The sequence below is a fragment of the Vidua chalybeata genome, chromosome 2, assembly GCF_026979565.1.
Source record: "Vidua chalybeata isolate OUT-0048 chromosome 2, bVidCha1 merged haplotype, whole genome shotgun sequence".
NCBI lineage: Eukaryota > Metazoa > Chordata > Aves > Passeriformes > Viduidae > Vidua > Vidua chalybeata.
Window position 1 is genome coordinate 5,013,745 of NC_071531.1, and position 26,841 is coordinate 5,040,585.

Genomic DNA, 26,841 nt, shown 5'->3' on the forward strand with positions numbered 1-26,841 from the left:
TTTCACTCAGTGTCAAATCAGCAATCAGATCTTTGCAAGCTTAAATGCGGGTGAGTTTTGAAACAAGCAGTGTTTACTTCTGTCAGTCTGCCAAGACCTGAGTGACACATCCTGGCTTTCTCTGCAGGAAAATTCCATTTACACTGCTAATGATGAGCAGTCTCCCACACTGGTGTGGCTGGGAACAGGCAGCTTATGTAACGAGGTTCACTGTGGGAGATTTTTCAGAGCTCTGATCAGGTGTCACAAGATTTTTTACCGTTGGCCAGAATGGAATTTAGCTCAGGACCAGGGTAGGCTTGGCACTGGGACCATTTTGTTCAGGTCTGCACCTTGCACTGCTGCTTTCTGTGTTGTTGCAGTAACACTCTCCCCTCTGCCACATCTGCATGTGAGCAAGGTGGCATGGAGAGATACTAACCTGGCACAGCACTGCTGTAACCTTGTCACCAATTAATCTGTCACTGCCCAGCCCTCTGGGATCAGGGCTTTTCCAGGACAGAGCTGACTGTCTCTGCCCTGTGGGATGTGCTCAGTGAGCCCTGTAACTCCAAGGGGGCTCTCACACCACCAACCCCGTTGGTTTTTGTTGGGTAGAGTGAGATTGGCTTTTGTTGCATGTTCAAATGCTCGTGGTGCATGTGAGGTTTTGTATTGTGATATTTGTGTTATGGTGCAATTGTAGACAGGGAGCTTCTTAGGAGTTGAGATGAGTTAATGTTCTGTGCAATGTGGAGACTGAAATAGTTCTTACTTCTCCCTGAATATATTAAATTAAATTCCTCCTCTCAGTTTATTTACAGATGTCTGTTAAGCATTTTAAAGTTATCCAGTCTCCCCTAAAGTTGTCTTTTTTTCTGCTTTATTTGATTGCAAACATGCTTTGCCATATGCTCAAGCTGAGCTAAGTGTTATGCTGCTGCGTGAGTGTGGGGAATTCACTTCTCTTTTCAGCTCAGAGCAGTGTGTTTTTTTGGTAAATATGTGACTGAATTACAGTATTCTGTGATTTAAATAATAAACTAATTATAGAGATGTAGGTAGAGGGAAGAATCTCTGCAAAACTTTGTAACTTGTTTATTCTTGTGGGGGAAAAAAATGCTTTCAAAACCCTCCATTAAATTTCTAAATTCAGTGCATTTGTGTAGACTTCCTTTTCCCAATGCAGCACTCAGCAGGAATTGTGTAGGAACCTGGTTTATGACAGGAAATGTTAATTTATTATTTTTAATACACTTTCAGATAGCCAATGGGTTGGTGCAGACCACTGGCTGGCCGAGTGTCGTTACGTGTATTGGCAACTGGTTTGGAAAAGGAAGGTAAATTACCCATAATCCAAAGGTTTGGAAGTACAGATCAATTAATTCTGGGCTGTGATATTATAAATGTATTTAAATATCTTTCTTAGGCTTCTGTGTTGTTTCAGTTTTGTTTTTTTTTTTTTTTTAGTGAAACAAAGCAGTTAGAATTTTGAGAGGAGCTTCCTTTGTTATGCGGCTTAATTTATATATGGGTTTGAAACTGTCTCTCTCGTGTCAAAACAGTGTTTGTGATAGCTCTTTTTCAGATGAATTATTTCAGAATTGTATTAGAATTATTCTTGTAAATATAAACAGTCTAAAACTACTCTTAGTAAAGGCTGTTATTATGCCATTTTAATGTGAAATTTCCTGTGTTTTCATTTCTGATTCAAAACAGTTGTCAGGGCGTAACTGTAAAAAATACCTTTGTGTAATGTCTTTTTTCTAACATACTTACATAAACTTGAAAACTTATTTTAGAAGGCAAAATACATATGGCAACTGATTTAACCTTTCTTTTATCACCTTCTTTAAATCATCTGCTTGGCTTGTGTGTTTTTTTTTTTTTTTTTTTTTTTTTTTGTTGTTGTTTTTTTTTGTTGTTTTTTTGTTTGTTTTTTTTTTAATCTTAATCCTGCACAGTGACCACTCATTATGTTTATTTTGTCACACCATACAGTAATTTTCCATAAATTTTGCAAGAGTTACATGCCAAACCCACTGGCTCTGGTAATGGTTGATGCATGTAGCATATAATAATGCTACCGTGGTACCATCCTTTGTATATGTAGGGCATTATTGTTAATCAGTTCCAGAGAAGGACGTACTGAAATTCAGTATTTGATTTTTATATAAACCACAGGATAGTTAGAAATAAAGGTAGTTAAAAATATGTAGCCTCAAACTAATTTTTCATTAGGAAATGCAGAGAATGGTAACTGTCCTATAATGTTGAACAAGACTGGGGAGTCTGTGCAAAATAAATACATTTATTCAGGCTTTACTTTGTGCAAAAGCAACATCCTTTACTTTTAGGATGCCACACAGTGGGCTGGTGAGTAGGGCTCTGGTTTAAATGTCAGTTACCTGGTCTTTGGTTTCATTCTGCTCTAATTCCATGAAGCATGAGCAGAACTCCTAGATTTTGTCTCCAGGCCATGGAAAAGATTTGGGTTTATTCAAGTTAGGCTGCTCTAGGTAAAATCCTGCTGAGGGCAAGGCAGTTTTCCCATGACTTAAAAGGAGAAAAAAAAAATCCCTGCTGTCATGAGTTCAGTGGGATTTTTGTGCTTTTCCTTAGCTCAGATGGAGCTGATGTGCAGCAGCTCCAGTGTGGGATTTCCAGGCAGACAGGAACCTGATGTGTGTTTTAGCCAAGCTGGTGCAGGTGTCATCTTCTACCAGAGCCCAGCAAGTCCAGAATGGGATCAGAAAATACTGAATTTGCTCCACATATCCTCCACAATTTGTTTTCTTCTGCATGACAAGTCTGATATGTCCTGCAAGCATCAGATTATCAGTACAATGTGTTTGCAGGAGGATTTTTATTCCCAAAAGCATCACACTTGGTGTCCACATGCTACACAACATCAGCATATTTGTTTTAATCAAAGAAACTGTCCAGAAATATGCAAGCCCTGGTGGTGTTTTTAAATGCCAGTAGGTGCAGGATAAATTCTGTCATGCACAGAGTATTTACAACAGTTTTATTAATATTTAGGTGCCTTGAAATTGCCAGGTGGAGATTGTAGCATAAATAAATGATCAGTTAAAGAACCATATGATATATTTCACTGACACCACAGCTGCACAGCCATTTTGATACACTTTTCTCAAGAGATTAAAGCTCATAATGAATATTTGTGGGTTTGTGTGTTTTGTTTTTTGTTTTTAAATGCAGGAGAGGTTTGATCATGGGAGTCTGGAATTCACACACTTCAGTGGGGAATATCTTGGGATCCTTGATTGCTGCTTACTGGGTGTCCACGTGCTGGGGTCTCTCCTTTGTGGTGCCTGGGGTCGTCGTGGCTGTCATGGGGGTTGTTTGTTTCCTGTTCCTTATTGAACGTGAGTGCTTCAGTGGGACACAGCCATGGGGGGCTCATACTCCTCAAGCTGTGCCCCTGCTTAGAGAGCTTCTTCCCAGAACACTTGGTGGGGAAGAGCCTGTGTGCCTTCAAAGAGCTTATCCAGTCAGAATCATCGAGGTTGGAAAAGCCCTCCAAGGTCATCCAGTCCAACTTTGACTGATGCCCACCTTGTCCCCAGCCCAGAGCACTGAGTGCCACGTCCAGGCCTTCCTTGGACACCACCATGGGGACTCCAAACCTCTTTGGGCAGCCCCTTCCATTATTTAACAAACCTTTCAGTGAAGAAATTCCTGCTGCTGGCCAAGCTGAGCCTCCCCTGGCCCAGCCTGAGGCCGTTCCCTCTCCTCCTGTCCCTGTTCCCTGGGAGCAGAGCCCGACCCCCCTGGCTGTCCCCTCCTGGCAGGGAATTACAGACAGCCATAAAACACCCCTGAGCCCCCTCAGCTGTTCCTCCTCTGGTCTGTGCCCCAGAGCCCCTGACAGTGACACTCCAGAACTGAGCCCACTGTTGTGTCTGCAGCCCCTGTGCTGGGAAATGCTTTCAGTGTCCCTTGGCAGAAGGTGCCAGGTGGCTGCAGGGCACGTTCTGTGCTGCCACTCACCCCACCCCATCATCCTCTGTGCCATCAGCTACAGCAGGCAGCTCAGGGAGCAGCTTTTGACACTTCCCATTGAAGAGGAATGCCCCATCCTGTCCCTCTGCAGACCCAGAGATGTGAATGCTTGTTTTACTGTTACTGTCTCAGGAGGTAAATTTTGGCAGATACAAGAATTATTCTGTAACTAGCTGGACTGCCAGAGTAGCACTTTTTATCTTTACTGTCAGTTTATTGGCAGTAAGTTACACTATTTTAAAGTGTTTTAAGAGATTTCTTAGGCTTGTTTTCACTCTTAGCTATGTGTGGTATTTTATTTCAGATCCTAAAGATGTCAGTTGCTCCTGCACACCGTCCAGTGTAAGTAAATGTGTTTTCTTTTTTGATTTTTGCCATAGACATGTTTATTAAGATGGATCTGTCAATCACACTGTGTGTGTGGCTCTTTGTGCCAGGCTGTTTCAACTGATGCTGTACTTGAGGCAATGATTGGTCTTGTGTGCTTCACTGGTAAACCAGGAGCTTATTTTCTCTCAAAGTAAATGAATCAAGAGGTGAATTAATTTGTTTTGGAACAGCTGATCTTACAGTAAATCAAGTAAAAACTGTTCATCTCTTTTTTTTTTTTTTTTTTTTTTTTTTTTTTTTTTTTTTTTTTTTTTTGCTTTTTCTTGAGTTTTCTTATTTTTCTTCAGTCTTCCTGAGCATCTTCACAGGGTGTTTTGTGTGCTCAGAGTGAAACATTTTAGAAAGTGGTGTCAGTGGTGGAAAGATTTCCCTAGGAAATCCTGAGTTACTGTGTGAGATGATTCCTTTTCTGCCTTGTAAAGCTGTGAACCCAAGAGAAAGGCAATCCAAATGGAATTGGAGAAAAGTAAAAAGCAGGGAAAGGCAACAAGGAGAGCATTAGGAAGACCAGCTGTGTGTAACTTCTCATGACAGAATTGTCATTCCTGGCCCAGTTTTGTTCAGGATTGTGCTCACAGGATCTTGTTTCACGTTCCCTGAGACTCTGCTCTGTGTTTGTCTCTAGTGCAGCCAAAATCTGGAGCAGTTCTTGCTCCAGGAGCCCTTGGGCAATCAGGTCTGCCACATTTCCAAGTATTTTTTTGGAATAGTAGAGGGGATTGGCAGAGCAGGCCATGAGGTTTCCCATGTCTGAGGGCAAATCAGGGATGTTGGTGAAAGTCCCAAGGGAATCCCACATGGAAATTGTCTGTACATGTGGATTCAGATGAACTATGCATTTTCTTTTCCAGTCTCACAGGTGGATTGTACAGGGTTGATTGCTCTTTTTTTTACCATCTAATGTTTTTAAATCAATGGTATTTTACATTTTAAATGCTCTTGAACAGGAATTGAAGGCAGCTTTTCTAGTCTGTGTTCTCTCTTCTTTTCCAGTTAATGTTTTTTTTATCTTCATATGAAGCACTTCTGATAAAGCTTCTGAATGATTTTGATGGTCTGTGGAACTCCTTATTTTATTCCTGTGAGACAAGGTGGGCTCACACTATGCTCTGTGTTTTTCTTTTTTCTCTTTCATTTCTTAGAAGTAACTTCTGTCAAATATGAGAGTATTTTAAGTGACTCTCATTGCCTGCTGTTAAAGAGTCCCATTTTCCTTAGATTTTATGTAGTTCAGAGCATTGTTTTTACAGAATATCCAGTTAAGAATTATGGAAATAAATATTTATTCGTTTCAAATACACTTTAACTGGAGAGCATAACTAAAGAGCTCTGCACAGTCTGTTGCTCATATGTTTCAGTGAACTAGTGTGGAAAATTCTGACATGGAATATCTACTTATCATGATGCTTTTAACAAAAAAAAATAATATTTTAGGAGCAAATTTCCCCAGTTGCAGAAAAGGAGGAGCATTTGAATCAGTTTTCACAGGTACAGCAGCAGGGTCACTGCCCCAGGCTCACTCTCACTGTGTGAGATGCATTTGACCTCCTGTTTCCCTGGAAACCTTGCTCTGCAGAGCAAAAGGCATCATTTCTTCTTCCCTATTCCCATTTCACATCTGGAAATCTGGGAGGAGTTTATCACAGGGCTTCCCCACTTGCCTTGGAACCTTCTCAGATTCAGGTTTGTCTTGTCCTGGGGAGCTTTATGTCATTGAAACTGCCCAAAAACTTCACTCCTGAATGGTCTGCAAGGATTCTAAACACTTGTGGAAGGGGCTCACACCTTCTGTTCACCTCAGACAGGTGGCCTTAGAAATTAAGGAAATTAATTAGGTAGAAGTTCAAGATGTCCAGATGTAGATGTGGTGATGACAGCTTCTGACTGTAAAGAAAAGTGAGTGCTAATGGAAGGGAGGTTGATGTAGTAAAATAGGGAAAAAATATTTGATCTGTGTTGTACAAGGGATAGAATTTGGCAGCTGTAAAATACTTGCTGTCCTTTTTTTTTTTTTTTTTTTTTTGTTCAGTCATTCTGGTAACAACCTGAACAACCTTATGTACTTTTGCAAATAGATTTTTTTTTTTTTTTGAGGCATTAAATGCGCACACTTGCATTTCTCATAAGGCTGTGGTAATTTTGGCCGAATGTCCTGGGCAGGTGCAGGCAGCTCTGCTGGCTGATGCTAAAAACTAAATCTCCTTGTGGAAGAATGAGGCCAGTTAAATTTAAGCAGCACTAAAATAAATGCTCAGCACGAGGGAAGGACTTAGGGTTTCTATTAAGATTGAGAGATCACAGTCCCCTCTGTGTGATGTCAGTCTTGGATGAATTTGGTCTCATGTTTATTTGCAGCATGGTCGTGAGCCCAATATTTCCACAGAGTTTGTAGTGGTGAGTAATCTTGATTTCATAGAGCTGTCCAAAACCACAGATGGAGAGTCAGGCACAGAGCCTTGAGCGTGTGGTTCTTTCTCTTTATTCTCTGGTTTCCTGGGCTGTGCTTCATTTGCCTCAATTCATCTTGGCTCTGATTTACCCATCTGAAATTTGTTTCCAAATAAATACTTGAGGACAATAAAGTGCTTCTAAATGCTGGCATTGGAGGCTTAATCTTGACTTTCTGAAGGGCTGTACCTATGACAAATGCAAGTGAGAAGTCAATGGGTGTTCTTCAGAATTCCTGCGCTCCCTTTATGAAAGTTAAAGAGGAGATTTAACTTTTTTCCCCCCTTTGGGAAATGTGATTTAGAGCTGGTTTTATTGCTTCTCATCTTTCCTCCCTGTGCCTTTTTTCCCCCCATACTTCCATCATGTTCATACAAACCTTTGTACTCTAAGTACTTCCTTTGTTTCTACTTCATATTCCCAGAAAACTTCCCTCCCTTAAACTCCTGTTGCAAAGTGCTTGTGCTTTTAAAAATTACCAGTCTGCAATTTTTATCTCCTGAAAAGGGGGAAGAAGCCTAAGTATTAAATGTGCAGCCTCTCAGTCTAGTCCTTTTCCCTAGACATTTTCTCCTTACCATAGTAAATCTTATTTTTTGACAGTCAAATGAAAAAGTCATTCATTTTTCCTCTGTTGAGCTGCTGATTAAAAATGTAGATGACTTGTCTCTAGGTGATGGATTTTCTTCCCTGTGGATTCTTGTAAATCACATTTTTGACAAGAGCCAGATTTTCTGCAAGATAAAAATCTGTTCTATCAGACCCTGGAGGCTCGAGTGTTGTTGGTTTATTTTGAGGAATGCATGTCCAAAACTGTTTGTGCCTCAGCTCTGTACTGAGCTGCAGAATTACCCCAGTTTATCCTCAAAAGTATATTTTCTTCTTAGCAGGATTTGATTGATGAAGGGCAATTTGTGTAAGAAATACTGAAATACATATTCTTGATTTTTTTTTTTTTTGGGGGGGGGGAGAATTACTCAGTGATTGATTTTTGATCTGGATTGTTCAGTGAGGATTTGCATTCTTATTTGTGGTTGTGAGCTTGAGGAATGGGTTATTTGGGGCAGAGTTTGTAGGGGTTTTTATTGTTCTATTTTTTTTTTAATGTGGTGTCCAGTGTGTGATTAGACACTTCAGCATCTCATCCCTGAGGAATGCACAGTGCTTCTTTTGGATTTAGCAATAGGTTTTCCATACCTGACTGCAAACCTGCTTTAGAGCTGCATATTTAATTCAGCAGACAAACCTCAATGTCCCTGGTAAATCCTTTTAGACTAAAGATCTCAGAATGGTGTTTTCCAGTGAATGCAGTGAATTCCAGTGGTATTTTCCAGTGCATTTTGGTGTGAACTGACAAAGGAATGTACTTGTTAATAAGTAAGGATAAAAAGCAAGTCCATCTGGTGCCTAAAGTGTAGCTTTTTGTCTCATTTTTATTTCTGGAACTTGCTGGACTCCTCATCAATACTCCTGTCCACTCAGTGCATTAATGGGCTAAAAGAATACAGTGTTGTAGAATATAAGCTAAAGGGATGAACTTTTCTCTTAAAGGGATTAGGAAGGTGAAAAATCAAGGTTTTCATTAAAAAAAACAACTTCTGTAGTTGTTGCTTAAGAGCAAAAACTGAGTTTGCAATGTCAGTAAGCTCAGTAGAGGAAAAAGCAGCTGAAGAAAAGGGGCATGACTGTGCTCTAAATTCAGCTTCTTCTGTATAAACCAGTGTGAAATAAGCCTTCAGATCAAATTGTGAGTGCATTTTATGTCCATTGCCATAGGTCTGTGTAAGCACTTGAAAATCTTGAGACACACAGTCATCAAATTAAAGATGCTTCAGCTGGGGTTATGTATATGTTGCAATGCACAAAAACTTGTTCCAGAGAGATGATTGACAATAATACAATCCTTTAAAAAAAAAAAAAAAAGGAAAAAATATGAAATATGCAGTTTTTCTTTTTTTCAGAGTTCTAAAACCTTCCTGAATGGTGCCTCTCGGTGCAGAATCCAGATGCCAACCTTAAATGCTAAGGAAAATGGCAAACCTCAGGTAAAATATAAAATATTGCTGTAAAATAGCATAGAAGACTTCTTAAGGCTCACATGAAACATCTGCTGTTTGTCAAGATTATTCCTCTTTTTATGATGCTGAAATCTGCTTCCAACTTCACACACAAATGTAACTTCAGAGGAGGGAACTAAGCATTAGCTGCCATAAATAATGCAAACTAAGCTGTGTGAGATGGCAGTGCTAGCTCAATTTGCTGGGTTTTTTTTTTGTGGTCTTGATACCATTCCATCAAAAATAATGCACTGCAAAATACTTTAAAGGCAGCCCACTTGAAATATTTCAATTATGTACATTGTGACCTGTCCTTGCAGTCTCACTTCTCTCCCTTTTCCTTTCAAAAGCTGTCTGTACTTAACAAGATTATATGTGGAGATGGAGAGTTCTAAATATACACAATGATTCACAAAAATCTTGCTTAAAACTCATAACCATAAGGGCTGCTATTTCTCACTAGAAAATGAGTTCTGGACTTGCCCATTTTGTGGGCAAAATACCATTTTATCTTGTGATGGACATGAACTGAAAATTTCCATTTGAAATTTCGTGTTTGTATTCAGTACACTTTGCACATTGCATCCTGACAGGATAAGTTTTTTTTTAACTTCTTTCAGAACTTTTCCAGGAAAATAGAAACTTCCTGTTCTCTTTATCCTTTGCCCATAGAATAATAATGAGCATTCACAGGGTGGAATAATTAGTGTTGGTAAAAAAGCTTTGAAATTTTTGCTAAGGAAACACTTCAATACACCTTAAACCCCCTCTGTACTGAGTAAATTATTTTAGTTTTGAGCTGCCCAACAACAGTCTTCAGCCCAGAAACCATTTGTCAGTGCTATTTCACAGCCAGCTGGAAGGTAAGAGGAAATGTAAAAATATCAGCAGGTGTCTTTAGACAGGATGGAATTTATGGAAGAAAGGGTGGTGAGGCACTGGAACAAGTGGTCCAGAGAAGCTGTGGCTGTCCCATCCCTGGAAGTGTCCAAGGCCAGGCTGGATGGGGCTTGGAACAACCTGGGATTGTGGAAGGGAGTTGGAATTGGATCGTCTTCAAGTCCTTTCCAACCTCAACCAATCTGTGATTCTAAATCATGATGACAGAGCTAAAAAAACCACAGAAATCAGCAGACAGAGATTTCCTTTTTAACTCTGTTACTGCCACCTTGTGAAGGATCTGCCTAGCAAAGGGTGAGGAAAATGTACCCCTGTCCCACTGACTGGTGTCCCTTGGGAGCAGGACAGAGGGACAGCATGGACAATGAGCTGGGGGAATTGCTGGCAATCCTGGGAACATCCCCCCTTCTCTCTCCACCCTGCCAGCTGGGGTATGTTTGTAATACAGCGTCTCAACAAGGTTTAAAAAGAAAAAAAAAAATCATCAAAGCCCCTTCTTTGTCGCTTTCTGGGCCTTCCTGATTTTCTGCCAGTGACAGAAGAACAAGTTTCTCCTGTCTGAGCCAAGCTGAACATCTTCCCCTGTTCACAGGGGTTGTGGTGCAGTTATTGGGAGCGGATTTTCACAGTCGGCTTTTGAGCCTCCACAAACAGCAGATGTTTTGCATTTATGGGTTGGTCTCCAAGCACACTGGAATGGCAGCTTTTACTGGGTTTTCATTGACCTCTGCAATTACTGTAAAAAGGAAGCAAATACTCAGGATCTGCAGTGATTGAAAGCAGAATGTGTTTTTGGCTGCGTGAGCTGAATACCTCTGTGCCTTCATTGCTGCTTATGTTAGGTTGGCCTCTTAAAAATGACACAAAATTGTGGGATAATGAATCCTTCCCCAGAGATCAAGAATCTGCCATATGCCTAATCATGCTCTGAGACAAGCTGGCAAGGCTGTACAAGTCATCTCTGCCAAGCACGAACTGCTGGGTTTATTTATCCTTCAGCTGTGTGCAGCATAAAAACCCCCAAATCATCGACAAAAGTTCCCAGCATGAGTTTAAATAAGTTATATGGACTTTGGTCACCTCTGCTGCAATATTTACCCACTCTTCTGAAACAGATTGAGAGCTGCTTGTCTGAGAAATGAGCAGCATTGCCTCAGACAGTCCTGGCTGGCTTTGCTGTGCTGATTGTGCAGGAGATACTCAGACACCATCTAGAATCCACTGGGGAGCTTCACTGCTTAAACCCTTCTTTTTTCCCCTCTTTTTCTCCTCTCGTATTTTAAAAAATTTTAATAACTTACAGTTTGAATTGGTGCTGTTAAAATAGTTCAAGTTTTGAAGTTCCTCCAGTAATTCAGAAGAGAAATATTTTTTTATGCTGATGGAGTGACTCCTGGGCCATGACATAGGTTTGCAGGGCCATGTCAAAGGTCCCTAGATGTATTTTCTGTCTTCTGGTTAATGTTTTATCACCTGAGCCCAGACACTGGACTCCTCTAAGTCCTGCATCCCATCTAACAATCATGTCTAGAATTTTGGATGCTGCGTGGCAGCTTCTAAAACTGTGCTGAGTGTCTGGGCTCAGGTGTCCAGATGGTTCCCTGGTGCCCTCTTCTAAATGATGTTATTTAAAAACTGAATTTATTTAGAATCACTGAATGCAAAATAGCAGAATTGAATTTTTTCAGCACTTATTTTTTTTTTCTTCCCCCATCAGCTTAGCAAATATTAATCCAAGTTTTCATCTTGGCAGTAAGCAGTGGAAATGGAACAGCCTGCTGTTATATCCTTTCTAGCCTACAGTCAAATACATATTTGAGGCTTAATTCTTCACTGAGGCTTTGTTCAGATGCTGAAGAATTAGGAGAAGGAAGACAGTGTGTAGGATACATAAATAGGGGAAGTGCACAGCTTGGTAAAGCCTCTCAGCAAGCAGCTGAAAGGGAGGATAGCTGCATCCCATCCTTTTTCCAAGCTGGAAAAGAAGTGCTGAGGTCTATTTATACCTGATTTTTTTTTTTTCTGTTTACAGCTGTAAGATGTAAAGTTCCAGTTCTATTCTGAGAGTTCACTTCAGTCTGGTAGAGGATTAAAAATAACATAAACCCTCCTGGCTACACTGGGATGGCTTGTTCTTGTGCAGTGGTAGCTTGCTCCACAAGTATTCTTAGCAGCCAGTGGAGTTCTTGGAATAAAATCCTTCCTAGTACTAGAAAAGAACTCAGAATTCACAACTTAGGCAATGCTGGTGAACTCCAGGCTTTTTTTAATCTGGGGATTGCAATGCTCAAATGGAACAGATTTGAAAAAAAAATAAGTGATTGCTTAACATAAAGCACTCACTGTCCAAAATTCACATGGAAAGATGGCCTGTACTTAGATAAGTCAGTAAGATGATGTTAGAGAGCCTGAAAAACTGGCTTAGTATTTGTACAGAAAGAAGATAATACATGATTTTATACGGAAATGTATCCTTGTAGAAATTTCTTGTACACAATGTTGTAGGACTCGGCTTTAATTAGACCACATTTATGTGGTGGGGTGAGGGAAGATTGGAAACTGTTTTATTCCATTGAGTGTACTCTTAATATTGTGGGGGTTTTGCAACTTGAAATTGTTGTTCAATAGAACAGAAACTTGGTTCTATTATGGACTGTGTGCCATAAAGACAGATACCACTTGATATTCTGAATATAGTCTCTGTTCTCTCTGTATACTCTGGCTGTCCACACCAAGACATTTTTAAAAGCTGTAACTTTCTGTGACAAATTAGGTATTTGTTTTTGAAATTTATTTTGGAGTTGTTTGATTTCTTGATATGTACTTTCTTTCTTCTCTTCTCTCTCTTTTCTGTTGCTGGGGGACGTTGCAGGATCCAGAGCTGCAGCATTTACTCACAGACAGTGAGAACTGCAGCGTGTCACTGAGCTCCACTGGGGAAGGCAGGCATGGGACATCAGCCATCAGCTTCCTTGGGGCCCTGAAGATTCCTGTGAGTGCCTGTGCTGCTCCTCTTCAGAATGAAGTTTTGCCTCAGAATTCATATTTCCATGAAGTTCTAGGTGCAGCAGTAGTGGATGTTAACTTTGCATCACAAAATTATGCAGGGGACTTTGGGCTTGATTCATTTGGAGGAAAGGAGGCTGAGAGGGGACCTCACTGCTCCCTGCAGCCTCCTGAGGAGGGAAGGTGGAGGGAGAGCTGCTGATCTCTGTCTGATAACGTTCAAGAGGCATTTGGATAATGACTTGATCAGCATGCTTCAACTTGTGTCAGCCCTGAAGGGGTCTGGCAGTGGGATAGGGTGGTTGCTGTATGTCCCTTCTGACTGAAATAGTTTATTCTGTCCTAAAGTCTGTTCTAAAAGTTGACTGAACCTAATGACATGTAGTTGTTAAGGGTGGAATAGCAAACTGAGTCCATAAGCACTTCTGTGTGTCAGAACTTCCTTCTATGGCTCCCCTTCTTACATTCTTCAGCATTGTTTTAAAAAACTTTAGTCTTAAAATCTCTTGTCTGAGAAGTTTCAGGCAGCCCAAACATTTGGACTGCTGGTAAAGGAAAGGCTTCCTCAAGGTCAGAACCTGTCATTTTTGATTGTCCTCTTAACCTGAAGCCTGAATGCAGAAGTAGGATTATTTGCAGATTGATTTGGACCATGTGTAGAATAAAAAAAATTCCTGCACCCAACCACTGTATTCCTGCATCTTCTCATCGTGTTCAGTCTGGTCCTCTACTGTTTTTCCTGCGGCAAAGTGGAAGTACTGGGTGAAAAATTGCTGCTGCTGCCACCTGGGATCTCTGAAACCCTGTGGGATTTATCCTGCCTGTTGTTGGGCAGGGTCACAGCTGCATGTGGAGTGTGTGTGCTGTTCCTCAGGGGACCTGCAGCCCTCCATACCAGGGATTTAAGAAACCTGGTTTCAAGCAAGAAGTTATCAGATGGTGAAGGGAATGAAGATGGGTTAATTTGGCAGTTTAGTTGCAGCTCTGTGCAGTAAATGCACTTTTATGTGCTCACCAGGAAAGAGGATGGAGCAAGTTGGAGCTTTAAATAGGTCATTGCTCAGTCTGTGATGTGCTCTTAACACGTTCTGATCTGAACTGTATCAGACTGGTTTATTGGCTTTTTATGGAGCTGACAATAAGGGAAGAATCCTGAATCCATCTGAAGGAAGGAGATAAAGAGCACAACAAGATGCCAGTTTCTCTGGAACACACTCCAAACCTGCTATAATGCTGTATAACAACTTTATTTAAGGGAAATAAGTGATGTAGGTGTTCCCAAACAGTGTAAAATCCTTCACATTCATTTCTGTGTCCTCTGCTTAGGTTATTCAGTACCATTTTAGTGTTCTCTCTTCAGGCAGTTCAGTACAATTGAAAGGAAGCATGTAAGCAAAATACCACAGTCTGCTCAGAGTGCAAGCTTTGTGCTCTTAGGGGAAGAATGCTTCCTGGAAATTCATGAGAGAAAAAGAAAAGCCTAAATGCTTCCTTGAAACCATTTTCATAATGGTCTGTGAAAACAAATAGCTCTAAGATACTAACTCTGTTTTCATTGTTCTCTCAGGGAGTTGTGGAGTTCTCCCTTTGTCTCCTGTTTGCAAAGCTGGTGAGCTACACTTTCCTCTTCTGGCTTCCCCTCTACATCACAAATGTAGGTGAGTATTACAGGAAGGGGGTACAGAATTATGGCTGCACAGTCTCTGCAAATATGAGCTTGGAATAAATAAGAAAATAAACATTACTGCTTCTGAAAGAGGCTTTCTCTGCTGCAGTAGCAGGGGAGTTGTAAGTCACCAAGCAGGTTTATGAATCCAGTGTTATGAGAGGGCATTTTCAAAACAAACAGAAGTCTCTGGCTTATCTTCAGTAATTCCAGGCATAAATGATGTCTCTTTGGCTCTTGCAAACAAATCAAAAAGTTTTACTTTCTAACAATATTTTTTCAAGATTGAAGTGTCCTATTAAAACATATACAAAATAATGTAAATGAGTTTCTTTATCTGTTCAGTACTGATGTTTTTGATTTTTTTTATACTTTTAGAGTGCAAGATGGACCAACTTTTTAGCAAAGTCTGTTGTGATAGAAGGGGTAATGATTTTAGACTAAAAGAGGGTAGATTTAGATTAGATATAAAAAGGAAATCTTTTGCAATGAGGGTGGTGAAATGCTACAACAGGACAGGCTGCCCATAGAACCTGTGGATGCCCCATCCCTGGGAGTGTTCAGGCTCAGGCTGGATGGAGCTCTGAGCAGCCTGATCTCATTGAAGATGTCCCTGCTCATGGCAGAGGGGTTGGACTGGATGACCTTTGAAGATCCCTTCCAACCCAGACCGTTCTGTGATTATAAAAGTGGTGAAATGTCTCTTCCAGTGAGAGTAATTGCATTCAAAAGTCTGTATTGCTGAATACCTACTTTTTGTTCTTATTTCTTTTACACAACGTCACCTTATTGTGGATTATCTGAATAAAGAATTCTGCTGTAAGATGCCTTTGCCCTGGCATTACAAGACTGCTGAGATTTCCATGTTTTATAATCCAGAAATGAGACAAATGTCTTGCTTCTCCCACCAGAGCATCTTGATGCCAAAAGAGCTGGGGACCTTTCTACACTGTTTGATGTGGGTGGGATCTTTGGTAAGTTTTAATGTTATTTCACTCCTGATCACACCAGCTCAGGAAAGGCTCTGGTGTACACAGCTTACATATTTTAGAGTTCATATTCATTATTTCTACTGAAGAAGGGTAGCAGTAAAGGTACTGAACTCAGAGTTGTGCTGAAATGTGAAAATCTAGTAAAATACTTTCACAGCCACTGCTGTTGTCCAGTACAGATCAGAATAGACAATTTATGGAATCTTTTATCTCCATCAGCTCTGGCCCATGAATCTTGGTCACTGCTCATCAAAATACTTCCTTTTGTCAGTCCAACTTAAGAGAACTGTCTCTGTTTGTTCAGGGGTGTGGGTTTCCTGGGCACAAAGGTTAATGGCCACAGGTGTTTTGGTTTGTTTTTTTCTTGATGCCTTATATAACTGTGTGTGATAAAATTGGGAGTTCATAATAATAAGGACTAGGCTATTCCTTTCTAATTTTCAAGGTGACCACTGAATAAAATTTCATGCCAGTGCAGACAGTTTAATTCATTTCCCTGGTTGCAGTGGCACATCGGCAGAGAACCAAGTTTTTTATTGAATGTGAGGAATTAAGAGAACAGAGCTCCAGCAATAGGGCCATGTGGCACCTGGTTAAAAGGCTTTTTGCCTTGGATATTTGGAATAAATAATGAGGAGGAACAAGTGTCTGCTTCTGTTGTCTTCAGGTCAAAACTGGTTGGGTTCATGAGGATGTTGCTGTGTGAATTGTGTAACTATGCACTAAAATCCATTGGGTTCTGTTGCATTAAATTAAATGCAGTGTGTGTTTTGTGCAAAGCACACACTGAATGTTTTCCTCACACCTGTGTGTTCTTTCAGGTGGGATCTTGGCAGGTCTGATTTCAGACAGGCTGGAGAAGAGGGCATCAACCTGCGGGATGATGTTGCTGCTTGCAGCTCCCACAGTAAGAGCCTGCCCCTCTCCCACAGCTGTGACACCATTCCCTGGACACTTGTGCAGGCAGCATCTCCCAGCCTGCATGTACAGAGTCCAGGCCAGATTAAAAACTGGCATGAAAAGTTGAGCAAGTACAGAGATTGGGGCTAAACAAGCTAACAAGCTTGTTTAATAAACAAGTCTAATGTGTTTTTTTTGTTACAGAATATATAGAAAGTTTTACTCTCTTTTGAAAGTTGATGTTCAGTTGTTAGCCAGAATTTTAGCTGCTCAAAGGCTAAAATTTCTGAGAAGTAACTGTTGGAAGACCAGCAGATGGACATGAGAGAGACATTTTTATTTGATTTTTTTCATGAGTTGTATTCTGTGCTGTGTTGAAGCTGCAGTTGGAGAGTTTAAAATTGAGTGGTCTCATAACACAGCCCTTCTGGAAGGACATAGAGGAATGGGATCCTTCCCCTTACCTCCCTTCTTTGTCCAATCAAACAGTCATTCTACTGTGGCCTGAAAGGGTTTAGTAAAACCTGGAACTTTCATGTAATAGCAGCTAAGATATCTTGTACTTAACATGGGGCAAATGGGGAACCAGGATTAGTCCATATGTTGGCATTCTCAGTGCTTATTTATTCTCTTTACAGCTATACATGTTCTCTGCAGTCAGTAAAATGGGCCTTGAGGCTACTGTAGGTGAGTATTTTTAAATTATTTTGCCTAGCTTTCCATGAACTTTGCATTTATGACCTTTGATGCTCTTTCCTTTTTTTTCCTTTGTTTTTCTATTTTATCTTTTCCTTAGAGGAGGAAGTATGGAATCAAATTCTTTAAATCTGGTCTTTCAGGCTTTTTACAGGTTGAAGTGGAAAGGTAGGAGATGAGTAAAGAGTGGCAAAGAGCAGATCCAGTTAATATCATTAGTCTTGCTGGAGCTCGTTGTGTCAGCACAGGCTTTTTTATATCCCTTGTGCCAAATGTCAGAGATGCTCAAATATTGCCTGTAGCACTTCTGACAGCAGCATTAACTTTACTTGAATAGGCAGAATTCACCTGTGGCTTTCTGTGTGTGACCTCAAACCAGAAATGGAAACAGGAGTGCTGGCAGTGCCTGAAGGCCTCCTTCACTTTTAGGGTCCCCTGCTGCTGTACAAGGAGAGAAGGGACTTGTGGGTGTATCTTGTGAGCAACCCCTGCCCTCATGGTCAGTTTGGTCAAATGTTCCCCTTTCTGTGACCTCCCAGGATCAGTAAAGACCCTGGGAAGTGCTTTTTGTCTCAGCCCCATCTTCTGGTATGTTTGAGAATTCACATCACGGAGTGAGCATCGAAAAGAGAGGAATGGATGTTGGTTTTCTTCCTTTCCCAATTCTGTATTGGGTCAGGGGAGCCAAGGAAGGATTAAACCACTTGGGAGTCATGGGCTGTGATGTCTCCTGTTGTTATGATGAACAGTTTCTCATGCAACTCACATTTTCCTTTTTTTATTTTAACTTGGAACAGTGATGCTGCTTATCAGTGGTGCCCTGGTGAATGGCCCTTACGCCCTGATCACCACTGCTGTCTCTGCTGACTTGGTGAGTTTGGCTTTCCCTGTGACATTTGGCCTCCAGAGAGAGCCCTTTGACTTCTGCAGTCACCAGGGAAGGGGCTGCATTGCCCCAGAGCAGAGGAGTAAGGAGCAGGAAAAAAGCAGTGCTGAACTCGGCCACTGAGATTTGTTTTAGAATTTGTGTTTTCAGCCTCTCATGCTTGTGAGAGGCTTCTAAATTATTCTTGACCACTCACAAGACTGGGTGACAGCCCAGATTGAATCTGAAGGTTGCATGCAGAGGAAGCCTCTGTACAAGTGCCTTGTCCCCTTTTATATTTTGCATTTTTAAATGATGGGAGGAGCTGTACCTGTGTGAGACATGAGCTGGTGATTTAATTCCCATCAGAAAATTATATCTGGCACAGACCTTAGCACAAGTAAAGGTATGTGAAAATAAAAAGTCCAGGTACTTAAGCTGCCAGCACTTCCAGCAGGATCGGGTCAGCCAAGTCACAAATGCCATGTGAAAAATCAGCATTGCTCAGGAGGGAGACTTGGGAACTTTGTTTTGTAATGTGTTGGTTCTTTAGGGCACCAAGCAAGAGGCAAAAGTCCTCTTACTGTCTTAAATGCAGGAATGTTTTAAATACAGGACAAGAAGCAGGGTAGAAATCTCCAAACATCCTCTGGAGCCCTGTCCTTGGCCTGGAGGTGTTGGCAAGACCAAGGTGACCACCAGGCAATGCCCATTTCATCCTTGGCCTTGGCACTGCAAGGTGCTTGAGGCATCTCCCCAGCACAGATCCCATGTGGGGAGGTGGCAGAGGGATGGTGTTATCAGAGGGATGGTGCTGTCAGAGGGATGGTGCTGTCAGAGGGATGGTGCTGTCAGAGGGATGGTGCTGGCAGAGGGATGGTGCTGGCAGAGGGATGGTGCTGGCAGAAGGATGGTGCTGGCAGAGGGATGGTGTTATCAGAGGGATGGTGCTGGCAGAGGGATGGTGCTGGCAGAAGGATGGTGCTGGCAGAGGGATGGTGTTATCAGAGGGATGGTGCTGGCAGACGGATGGTGCTGTCAGGGCTCTTTCAGAGCTCAGCTCAGGCTGGGTCTCAGCCATCTCTGTCCCTCCAGGGTACCCATAAAAGCCTGAAAGGGAACGCCAGGGCCTTGTCCACAGTGACGGCGATCATCGACGGCACGGGATCTGTGGGTAAGCCAAGGCCACCTGCCCCAGCTCTAACAGGTTAAAACAAAGCATTTTGCAAAAAAATAGGCTCTTAGGTCTCATTTTGCCAGGACTCAGAACAGTTTTGGAAATGGGGAATAGCACAAACGTCACCTGAAACCTCCAGTGGTCCCACCCCTGAGGGTGGGAGGAAGGATGGGGGGGAATCACTGTGATGCTAAAAGTTTTAGTTTTCATATTTTCCAGATTCTGTACTGCATTAGTATAGAACTCTGAACTTCATATAAAGTGTTAACAAGTTCTCCTCACAGTTTAGTCAGACAGAACAATCCTTTTCCAGCCCAGAACCAAGGACACCGTTACAGCTTCAGGCCCAAAAAGCTGTAAACAGCAGCAAATTGAGGAGAGCAATCTGGGAGGATGGGACTGCTGCATAACCTGAAGCTGCAATTGGACAATTAACTCCAATGTGGAAATGGACCAAAACTTCTATAAAAGTGTGAAAACTTGTGACCATCTTGGGTGTAGCTTTTTGGCCAGGGTCTTGTACTGCCCAAGGTGTATCCTTTTAATGCCTTTTTAATAAATCCCTGCTTTATTCCTTTAACACTGTCCAGCCTCTGTTCCAGGTAGCCTCTCTAGGCACCAGTTGATTCTGGGCACAGACAGCAAGAGGAGATGGCACTGGGCTGTCCTGGGGTCAGGGATATTTTATTTATGCCCTCCATGTAGAAGGGAAAATGGAGTAAAATTCAGCTTAATATAGGATGAGCATTTTGTTGAGCCAAAGGCAGATGTTTATCACACATCTGAGTCTTCCAGCTTCCCATCTGTACCAGTAATGTTTTGCACTTACTGGGACTTTTTAATCCATCAGGTAATCCTGAGTTAACTAAGTGGAAAAATGGATACTCTGATTCAGAGTAACTCCATTTCAGTACAGTGAATCTTACATTGCACAGTTCTGACAGTATGCAATATAAAATACCGAAATATAATGCCAATATTATGTTTTAGGTGCAGCTTTGGGGCCTCTCCTGGCTGGCCTTATTTCCCCTTCTGGTTGGAACAACGTGTTTTACATGCTCATGGTGGCAGATGCATGTGCCTTGCTAGTAAGTCTAAAAATTTAGATGATGTGTGTTTCCTCTGTGCTAAACTATCCCAAAATGCAAATTGTCCTTTTGCCATTTCAATATTCTGTGTTGTGTTGGACTTCCAGTGGTGTAGGAGATTTTCAGTCTAACAACAAATGTGCTTGTTTTGATATTCTCATCTAATTTTAATCAAATGTGCAGATCAGTTCTGATGAACTTCAATTCCTGAGCAAATACCCAGCTGTTGATTGCTGGCTGAGCAGCTTAGAGCAGGCATAATTGCAAGTAAACCTTCACATTTAGACCTAGAAATTGCCTCAGACTCCACTCACAGAAGGATCACTTTTTAAAGCCAGTTTATCAAAGCCATAAAAAATGTTTTCCTACATTGCTGTATCACCAAAATCACCCTGATAATGAAGCTGTTGGAAGTTAATACATTGCATTTTCCAGATGGGCCCTGAAACAGCTGTACTGAGTTAGATGAAGAAGTAGCAATCCTGGCTTTTGACAGTAACCAGGAGCAGATGTTTGGGGAAAGAAGAGCACACAGGTGGTGGCTTGGTCCTAAGCACTGAGCTCTGGGCTCCTGCAGAGGAGCTGAGAGTGTCAGACCATTCCCTTCCTGACACTAGAAAATCAGAAAGCCTTTGAGTTACAACTGAGGCTTTTTTTTTTTTTTCTAAATTCAATTTAAACACCAACTTTAAAAGTAATTTTTTCATGTTTAGGAGTAATTGTCTGGAAATGAAATAAATTAGATAAGTTTATAGCTGAAGTGTGTTGCCACTGGTAGTGAGCAGCTTCTTTCAATATTTGGTATTTCATGCTGAAGAGTGAAGCTTGGGAGGTTGTCATATTTTTCCTAGATAAAGTTCTCATTGTTTTTCTCTTACAGTTATTGATTGAAATTTTAAAAAGCCACATTTCTTTGAGGAATCATTTAAAATACCTTTGCAAAGCTCTGGTTTTGAGAGGTTTGACTCTGCAGTTGCAGTAAATCCTCTTTTGCATAACTGTTCTGCTTTTCCTGGTTGTTGCAGTGCAGCATATGGATACCTGGGTTCAAATGATATTTCTCCAAGGATACCTGGAGGGGGCTTTATCCTCTTATGTGGCATTCAGTTCTGTCATTCTTGGCTGCTTCTGTGCCTCTGAAAATGTTTAACTTCTCAAAACATTCATACTTACAGCAGTGAACAAACTTATATATATAATTGTGAGATTCTGAGGACAACATAACCCGAAATGGTGAGGGAACCCTGAAAGCTCCAATTGTGTCTTTAATGTACGTGAGAACCATCAAATTGTATTTGTAAAATCACTTTCCTGCTGCTATCTCAATAACCCTTTTAAAGTGCACTTGAAATCCCTGATGCTGCACAGACAAGCAGATGTGACTGTCTGTGCTCACCTTGACTAATTGTGGGATTAAAGCTTTTCACACACAGTTGTTTTTGCAAATAGCAGCTAAAATACTTCCATGCTCCAAAATTTCTTTTTGACACTTGTTCTTGAAGCCTCGGGGTCCCTCTGCTGGTTTCTTTACACATTTGTTGGTAAAGTAAAAACAGAAAACCGTTGTGGTTTTTATGAAGAAATTGATCTCTCAGATGCAAAAAGGAAATTATTTTCCTCTTGCCTGCTTATTGTGAAAGCTCCTCTACCAAACATTACTGAGTATCTGTAAATCTTAATTTTTTTTTTTTAAACAAGTTCAGCATTACAGGGTAATGTTTCAAATGAGAAAGTCTTCAAATAACAATGAATAATTCTGCTTCTTGTTTACCTGGATGATACTAAAGGAGATTTTGTGATTGTTTTTGCAGCTCTTACTCCGTCTTATCCAGAAGGAACTTCAGTGTCATGCAGATCACACCCTGTAAGTGTTTTCTATGGCTGCTGCTCTTTAATAACACCTTGAAAACACATTTCTAAGCCTTCCATATATAGCCACAAATGATCATTAAGGGTGGAAAAGACCTCCAAGATCAATTCCAGCCTTTTTTCCCATAATACCTAAACGTAGACTGGACATGTTAAGGTTTGTGTAGATCCATTTCTGTCTGGTTTAATTCTGCTTCAAAAGAGTAACCTCAGTTTGATGTTTTCAAACCATGGAGATTTTCCTTTAGAATATCTTCTTTTAAAAAAATATCTGAAAACACACCTCTGTCACAGTCTCTTGTTTGTGGGATTTTTTTTTCCCAAATATTTAATCCTCCATGGTTTCATTGTGCAGGTGGGGAATTGCCTGCTCTGTATTTAATAATAGTTTAAAATGTAACTTTTTCCAAAAGTTGTTCTTAATGAAAAGGGTGACTCTGAATTTATGGTATTTTGAATTGAGGAAAAAAAAAAATCCACTGAATCCGTACACAAAATCTAAATTGAGCCCCTTGATTGTAGAATTTTGGAGAAGTAAAATGGAGAGAATAGAAAAATGCACAGCAGAGGCTGGATCATCCTGCCTTTTGGTGTCTGCTCTGCCCCACACCTCAGCCTTTCCTGCCTGGTTGCTTTTCTCCCCCAGGTTCAAAGAGCACTGAGCTACCAGAGCTGGGATGAGGAGTGTGCCAGTGGATGGAGCTGCTCCCTGAAAACTCCATGGGACACCTTATTTTGTACTTAAAGAGTCTGTGTGTGTGAAGAGCCTTGCAGCTTTCCTGGGAGCAGTGTGAGACACGGTAGATCCCTGAAGCTCTGATTTTTGCACATGATTAAGTACCTCAGGATGGCCACTGTTCATCAGAGAAGAGATGGGGACTTGGGGAAGGTTTTCAGCAGCACGCCTCAACTGAGCCAAAGAGGAATACCAAGTGCCTTTTTTATTTCTTTTGATAGGATGTTTTTAATTGAAACCATGAACTGTGTATTTGCCAACAATCAAGGCAAAGCTAGAGCAGGAGGAAGTTGAAATTGTAACAGCCTGTGAGTGACTGTCCCAGGGTTAGTGAGCAATGTGTCTCTTATGTCATCTTGTGTACACTGAGAGCATCACTTTATAGAGGACAATATCAGCTGGTTGTTAAGATGTGCTGCTATTAGGATTTGAAGCTGCTCAGACAATAATCACCTGGCTGTATTATTAGTTTTTAGCTTTAGTGCTACTTCCCAAGGACAGCAGCCAGCCTTTTGGTAGGTTATAAAAAAGAATTTACTCTTGCTGTGTACTGCAGTTAGCAGTTTTTACAGATCCTCTGGATGAATGCTAGTCCTCCATTAGGATTATGCAAAAAAAAAAAAAGAAAAAAGAGTCCTAAGCAACAAAAAGCAGTTTATGAGTCAGAATTTCCAGTGAGGGCTCTAATGATTTTTCAGGGCATTGTAAATTGGTTGTGCAAACATCATGGAATTGTGCTGCTCTGCCAGGCTGGGCTGACATGAGAGGGGTTTCTTTGGGGTGGCAGAGAGCTGTGAGCTGTCCTGTGTTCAGCACCACAGGACTGAGCAGGGGGAGCTGCTTTGGTGCACAGGGGCACCAAACTGTTGGGTTCCAGTGCTGGTGTGTGCACGTGGAAGTCATTGTCAGATCTGAGCCTTCTTATCCAGAAATCTCTCTCAAGTGGCTCTGGGTTTCAGATTTGGAGCCAGAATATCGAAGAAAAATTACCTGTGTGGGTGGTAGTTTGGAAGAGAACATTTGAGTACCTAGTGCTATCCAGAAAATAGATGGTTTAATATCTTCAGAACATATCATTTCTTTGTACAGCTGTCTGCTTTGCAAACAGAATGTTTCTGTGATTTTATTTTTTTTTTAAGCTCTACAAAGTGAAAAGAAATCTTTTTTTGTATGGGGTGTTTATACTTAGATCACAAAGGTTAGGTAATTTAAACTGTGTGTTGTCCTTAACTGTATTTATTAAAGCTCTAGGCCTTTGTCTTGCTCTATGCTCTTAAGTTTTGTGAGACAGTGCAAGAGTCTTTGCACTTGATTAGCAAAACACTTTAAAAGCCCTGCAAAATATTCAGGAATGTCCCATCAGCTGCTGCTAACACTTCATTTCCAGGGCTGTTTTGGACCTCCTCAGTCTTTGAGTTGCTTCACTGGTTTGATCCAGCACGTGCTTCATGCTTGACCTGAGCAGGGTCAGAATGGGCTCATTTTTAGCTGCTTTGCTGAGCAGAGGTGCAGGGATGACCCCACAGGGACTTAGGGAAGGTGCCAGGTCCTTGCAGGGAGCTCTAGGAGGGTCCTGTGCTTGCCCTTACCTGGGTGGAAGGTTGACCTCACACATTTTGAGTAAACCAGGGGAGATTCTCAACAGCTGAACTCAAAAATCTGTGCTGTGCTTGGGTTGTGGTTAAATGTGGCAGAATTGTGCAGCAATGTTACTTGAAAGGATTTCCATCCTCCTGGAGTGGGAAACTGCTCCTGGAATGTCAAACTGCTCCTCTGTCCTCCAGGCTGAACCTGGGGCACTGCTGAAACAGCCTCTGATGGGGCAAAAATAACATTGCAACCCCAAAACAGCTGTCCTGGCACAACTTCAGTGCCTGTGTGGGGAGGGAGAGATGGATGGAGGACCACTTCAGCTGGGGATCCCAGTCCCTTCCCCAAAAATATGTGTAGAGCTTTATACTACTTTACTGAAACAGTTCAAGCTCTGCTGTGCTCAGATTTTGAGAAGCTGTGCCCTGTGGGCTGAAGTCTGATGTTAAAAAGCTTTTGGTTGTGTTTCTGAAGATGTTTAAGTGTGTTTTGGGTTTTACTTGTTGGGGCTGCTGCTGCTGTTATTTATTTATTTATTTGAATAGCTTTTGCACTGCAGTGACTCATTTTTGGGGTAATGACAGATTACATTTCAGTTCCTCCAAGCTACAAATTTGTTGGACAAAAATATTTGTTTTTCTATTTTAGAAAACCCTAAAGGTCCCCCAGATAGTGAATAAACTGTGTTTTGTTAGTATCAGCTGTTACATCTGGAAATGAGCAAGACTGACAAAATTTTGCATGTAAAAATGTGAGTGACCAGTAGGTACAGCCAAATTTAAATGTGACTGCAGGGTTGGTTTGTTGGGGTTTTTTAAATGCTGATTATTGTGAATTTTATCCATTCACCCTCCTGTGTTGAATAAAAATAGATTCTGTTCTAAACAGAGAAGTGTTGAGTACTTTATCTTTTACCATCTCCATGAAGAAATGCTCCATTTATTGGCTGGAAGGACAGACAGATGACTTTTAAGGTGATTTTCTTTATTGTCTGCTTTGCTTGCTTTTCAGTGTTTATGGAATTGAAATGGAAAAGCTTCATCCTTTCTCTCCAGCATTTATTGTCTTGATTCTGTTAAAATGCTTGGGGAGTTTTCTGTGCCTCTGCCTGACATACAATGTCCAAACCACAGATGCACTGGGGAAAAACTGATTGGAAAGGAAAACAACTTCTGGTTACAGAAATTCTGATCCAAATGTGCCCGAGGTGCCTCCTAGGAAAAGGCAAATGATAGCTGGGGTGCCTTATGAAAGAAGGGAGACTCAAATCCCAGTTTCTGTTCTGCCTGATGGGGAGCAGGAGCTTCCCTTGTGAAAATCTTCATCAGAGCCCTGGCTGTCGCTGGACACACTGCATGGGGGGTTTGTCTCTGTGTGTAGGAAGGGTTTACAGGGTGGGAAGAAGGTAAAGAAGTAGCAGGGACAGCAGTGTTGTGTTCATAATTTGCTTTGAGACTCCTTTTGCCTCTAAGTTCTACAAACCCACTCCGTCCACCAAGACTTAATCCTAGTGTTTTGCTAGTAAGGAAAATTCCAGAAGGGATTCTGCCATTCCTTTGAGGAGATTTTTGCATGTGCTTCTGGCATAACATCCTTAGAATAACAGTGGGAATCCTCCACATGTGCTGTGCCAATGCTGTGCTGCCTCAGACTCTGGCTGAACTCGTGTTTAGGCTCGGGTTCTTTGGTTGCTGCTGGAAGGTTTCTGCAGCAACTGATGCCTGGGGTGGTTTGTGCTGCTCAGGATTAGGCAGGTGCAAGATGGTGTAAATTAAATCAGAGGGTGTTTAGAGCTGTTGGATGCCAATGGATTTCGTACAGAATTAATCTGGGGAAGACTGATCACACTTCCATCAAATGACATGGCCCAGGATTGGCAATGGTGGCCTTCTCTGGTCTGAACTAAATTTATGGCCTGTGTATTATGTAAATGTTAGATTAGATTGTGTCATGGTTTGTCCCAGCCTTTGACAGGATGTTCTGATTGCTGACCTACGCCCTTTTCACCTTGGAGCGAGGCTGGCTGGGTTTTGTTTTGCTCTCTGCTGAGCCAGCCAGGGGCTGGTGGGGACATGTCCTGCCCTGCTGTCACAGCCTGCAGGGACTACAGACACTCCTGGGGGTTGTGTCTGCTGCTCTGGGGACCTTGAACTGCATTTGCTGCCATGCTGAGTTAAAAATGTGGCTGTCATCCTTATGGCTGGGAGAGGGAAGGGGAGGGTCTAACTGCTGGTGTAACTCAGCCTCATGTCCAGTGACCTTAAGTGCTGGGTTATGTCTCACTGCCCAAGAGGTTAATAAACTAGGTTGTTATAAAGTGTTAGTTGTTTCCTCCTTTGTCTCCCTTCTTTTGGTTATTTTCCAGTTTGGAATAAGGAGATAATTAGTTGATGCTTGGGGTGGGTTTTTTTTGGTTTTTTTTTTTGTTTTTTTTTTCCCTCTGCAATTCCTTTATC

General features: G+C 41.5%; 1 protein-coding gene across 6 annotated transcripts in view; it reads left to right on the forward strand.

Annotated features, from left to right (window-relative positions):
- The window catches only part of SLC37A1 (solute carrier family 37 member 1), a 35,715-nt gene extending 10,438 nt beyond the window's left edge, over positions 1–25,277 (forward strand). For all 6 annotated transcript variants that reach the window (XM_053935782.1, XM_053935785.1, XM_053935781.1 and 3 more), the window contains 14 exons: positions 1,243–1,319; positions 3,202–3,368; positions 4,310–4,347; positions 8,805–8,888; positions 12,673–12,792; positions 14,374–14,464; positions 15,384–15,446; positions 16,286–16,371; positions 17,003–17,051; positions 17,858–17,931; positions 19,021–19,099; positions 20,093–20,190; positions 22,002–22,054; positions 22,706–25,277. In XM_053935782.1, coding sequence (XP_053791757.1) covers positions 1,243–1,319; positions 3,202–3,368; positions 4,310–4,347; positions 8,805–8,888; positions 12,673–12,792; positions 14,374–14,464; positions 15,384–15,446; positions 16,286–16,371; positions 17,003–17,051; positions 17,858–17,931; positions 19,021–19,099; positions 20,093–20,190; positions 22,002–22,054; positions 22,706–22,721 — 1,095 coding nt within the window. In that variant the 3' untranslated portion in view covers positions 22,722–25,277. The remainder of the gene's footprint in view (positions 1–1,242; positions 1,320–3,201; positions 3,369–4,309; positions 4,348–8,804; positions 8,889–12,672; positions 12,793–14,373; positions 14,465–15,383; positions 15,447–16,285; positions 16,372–17,002; positions 17,052–17,857; positions 17,932–19,020; positions 19,100–20,092; positions 20,191–22,001; positions 22,055–22,705) is intronic.
- The last annotated feature ends 1,564 nt before the right edge of the window (positions 25,278–26,841 follow it).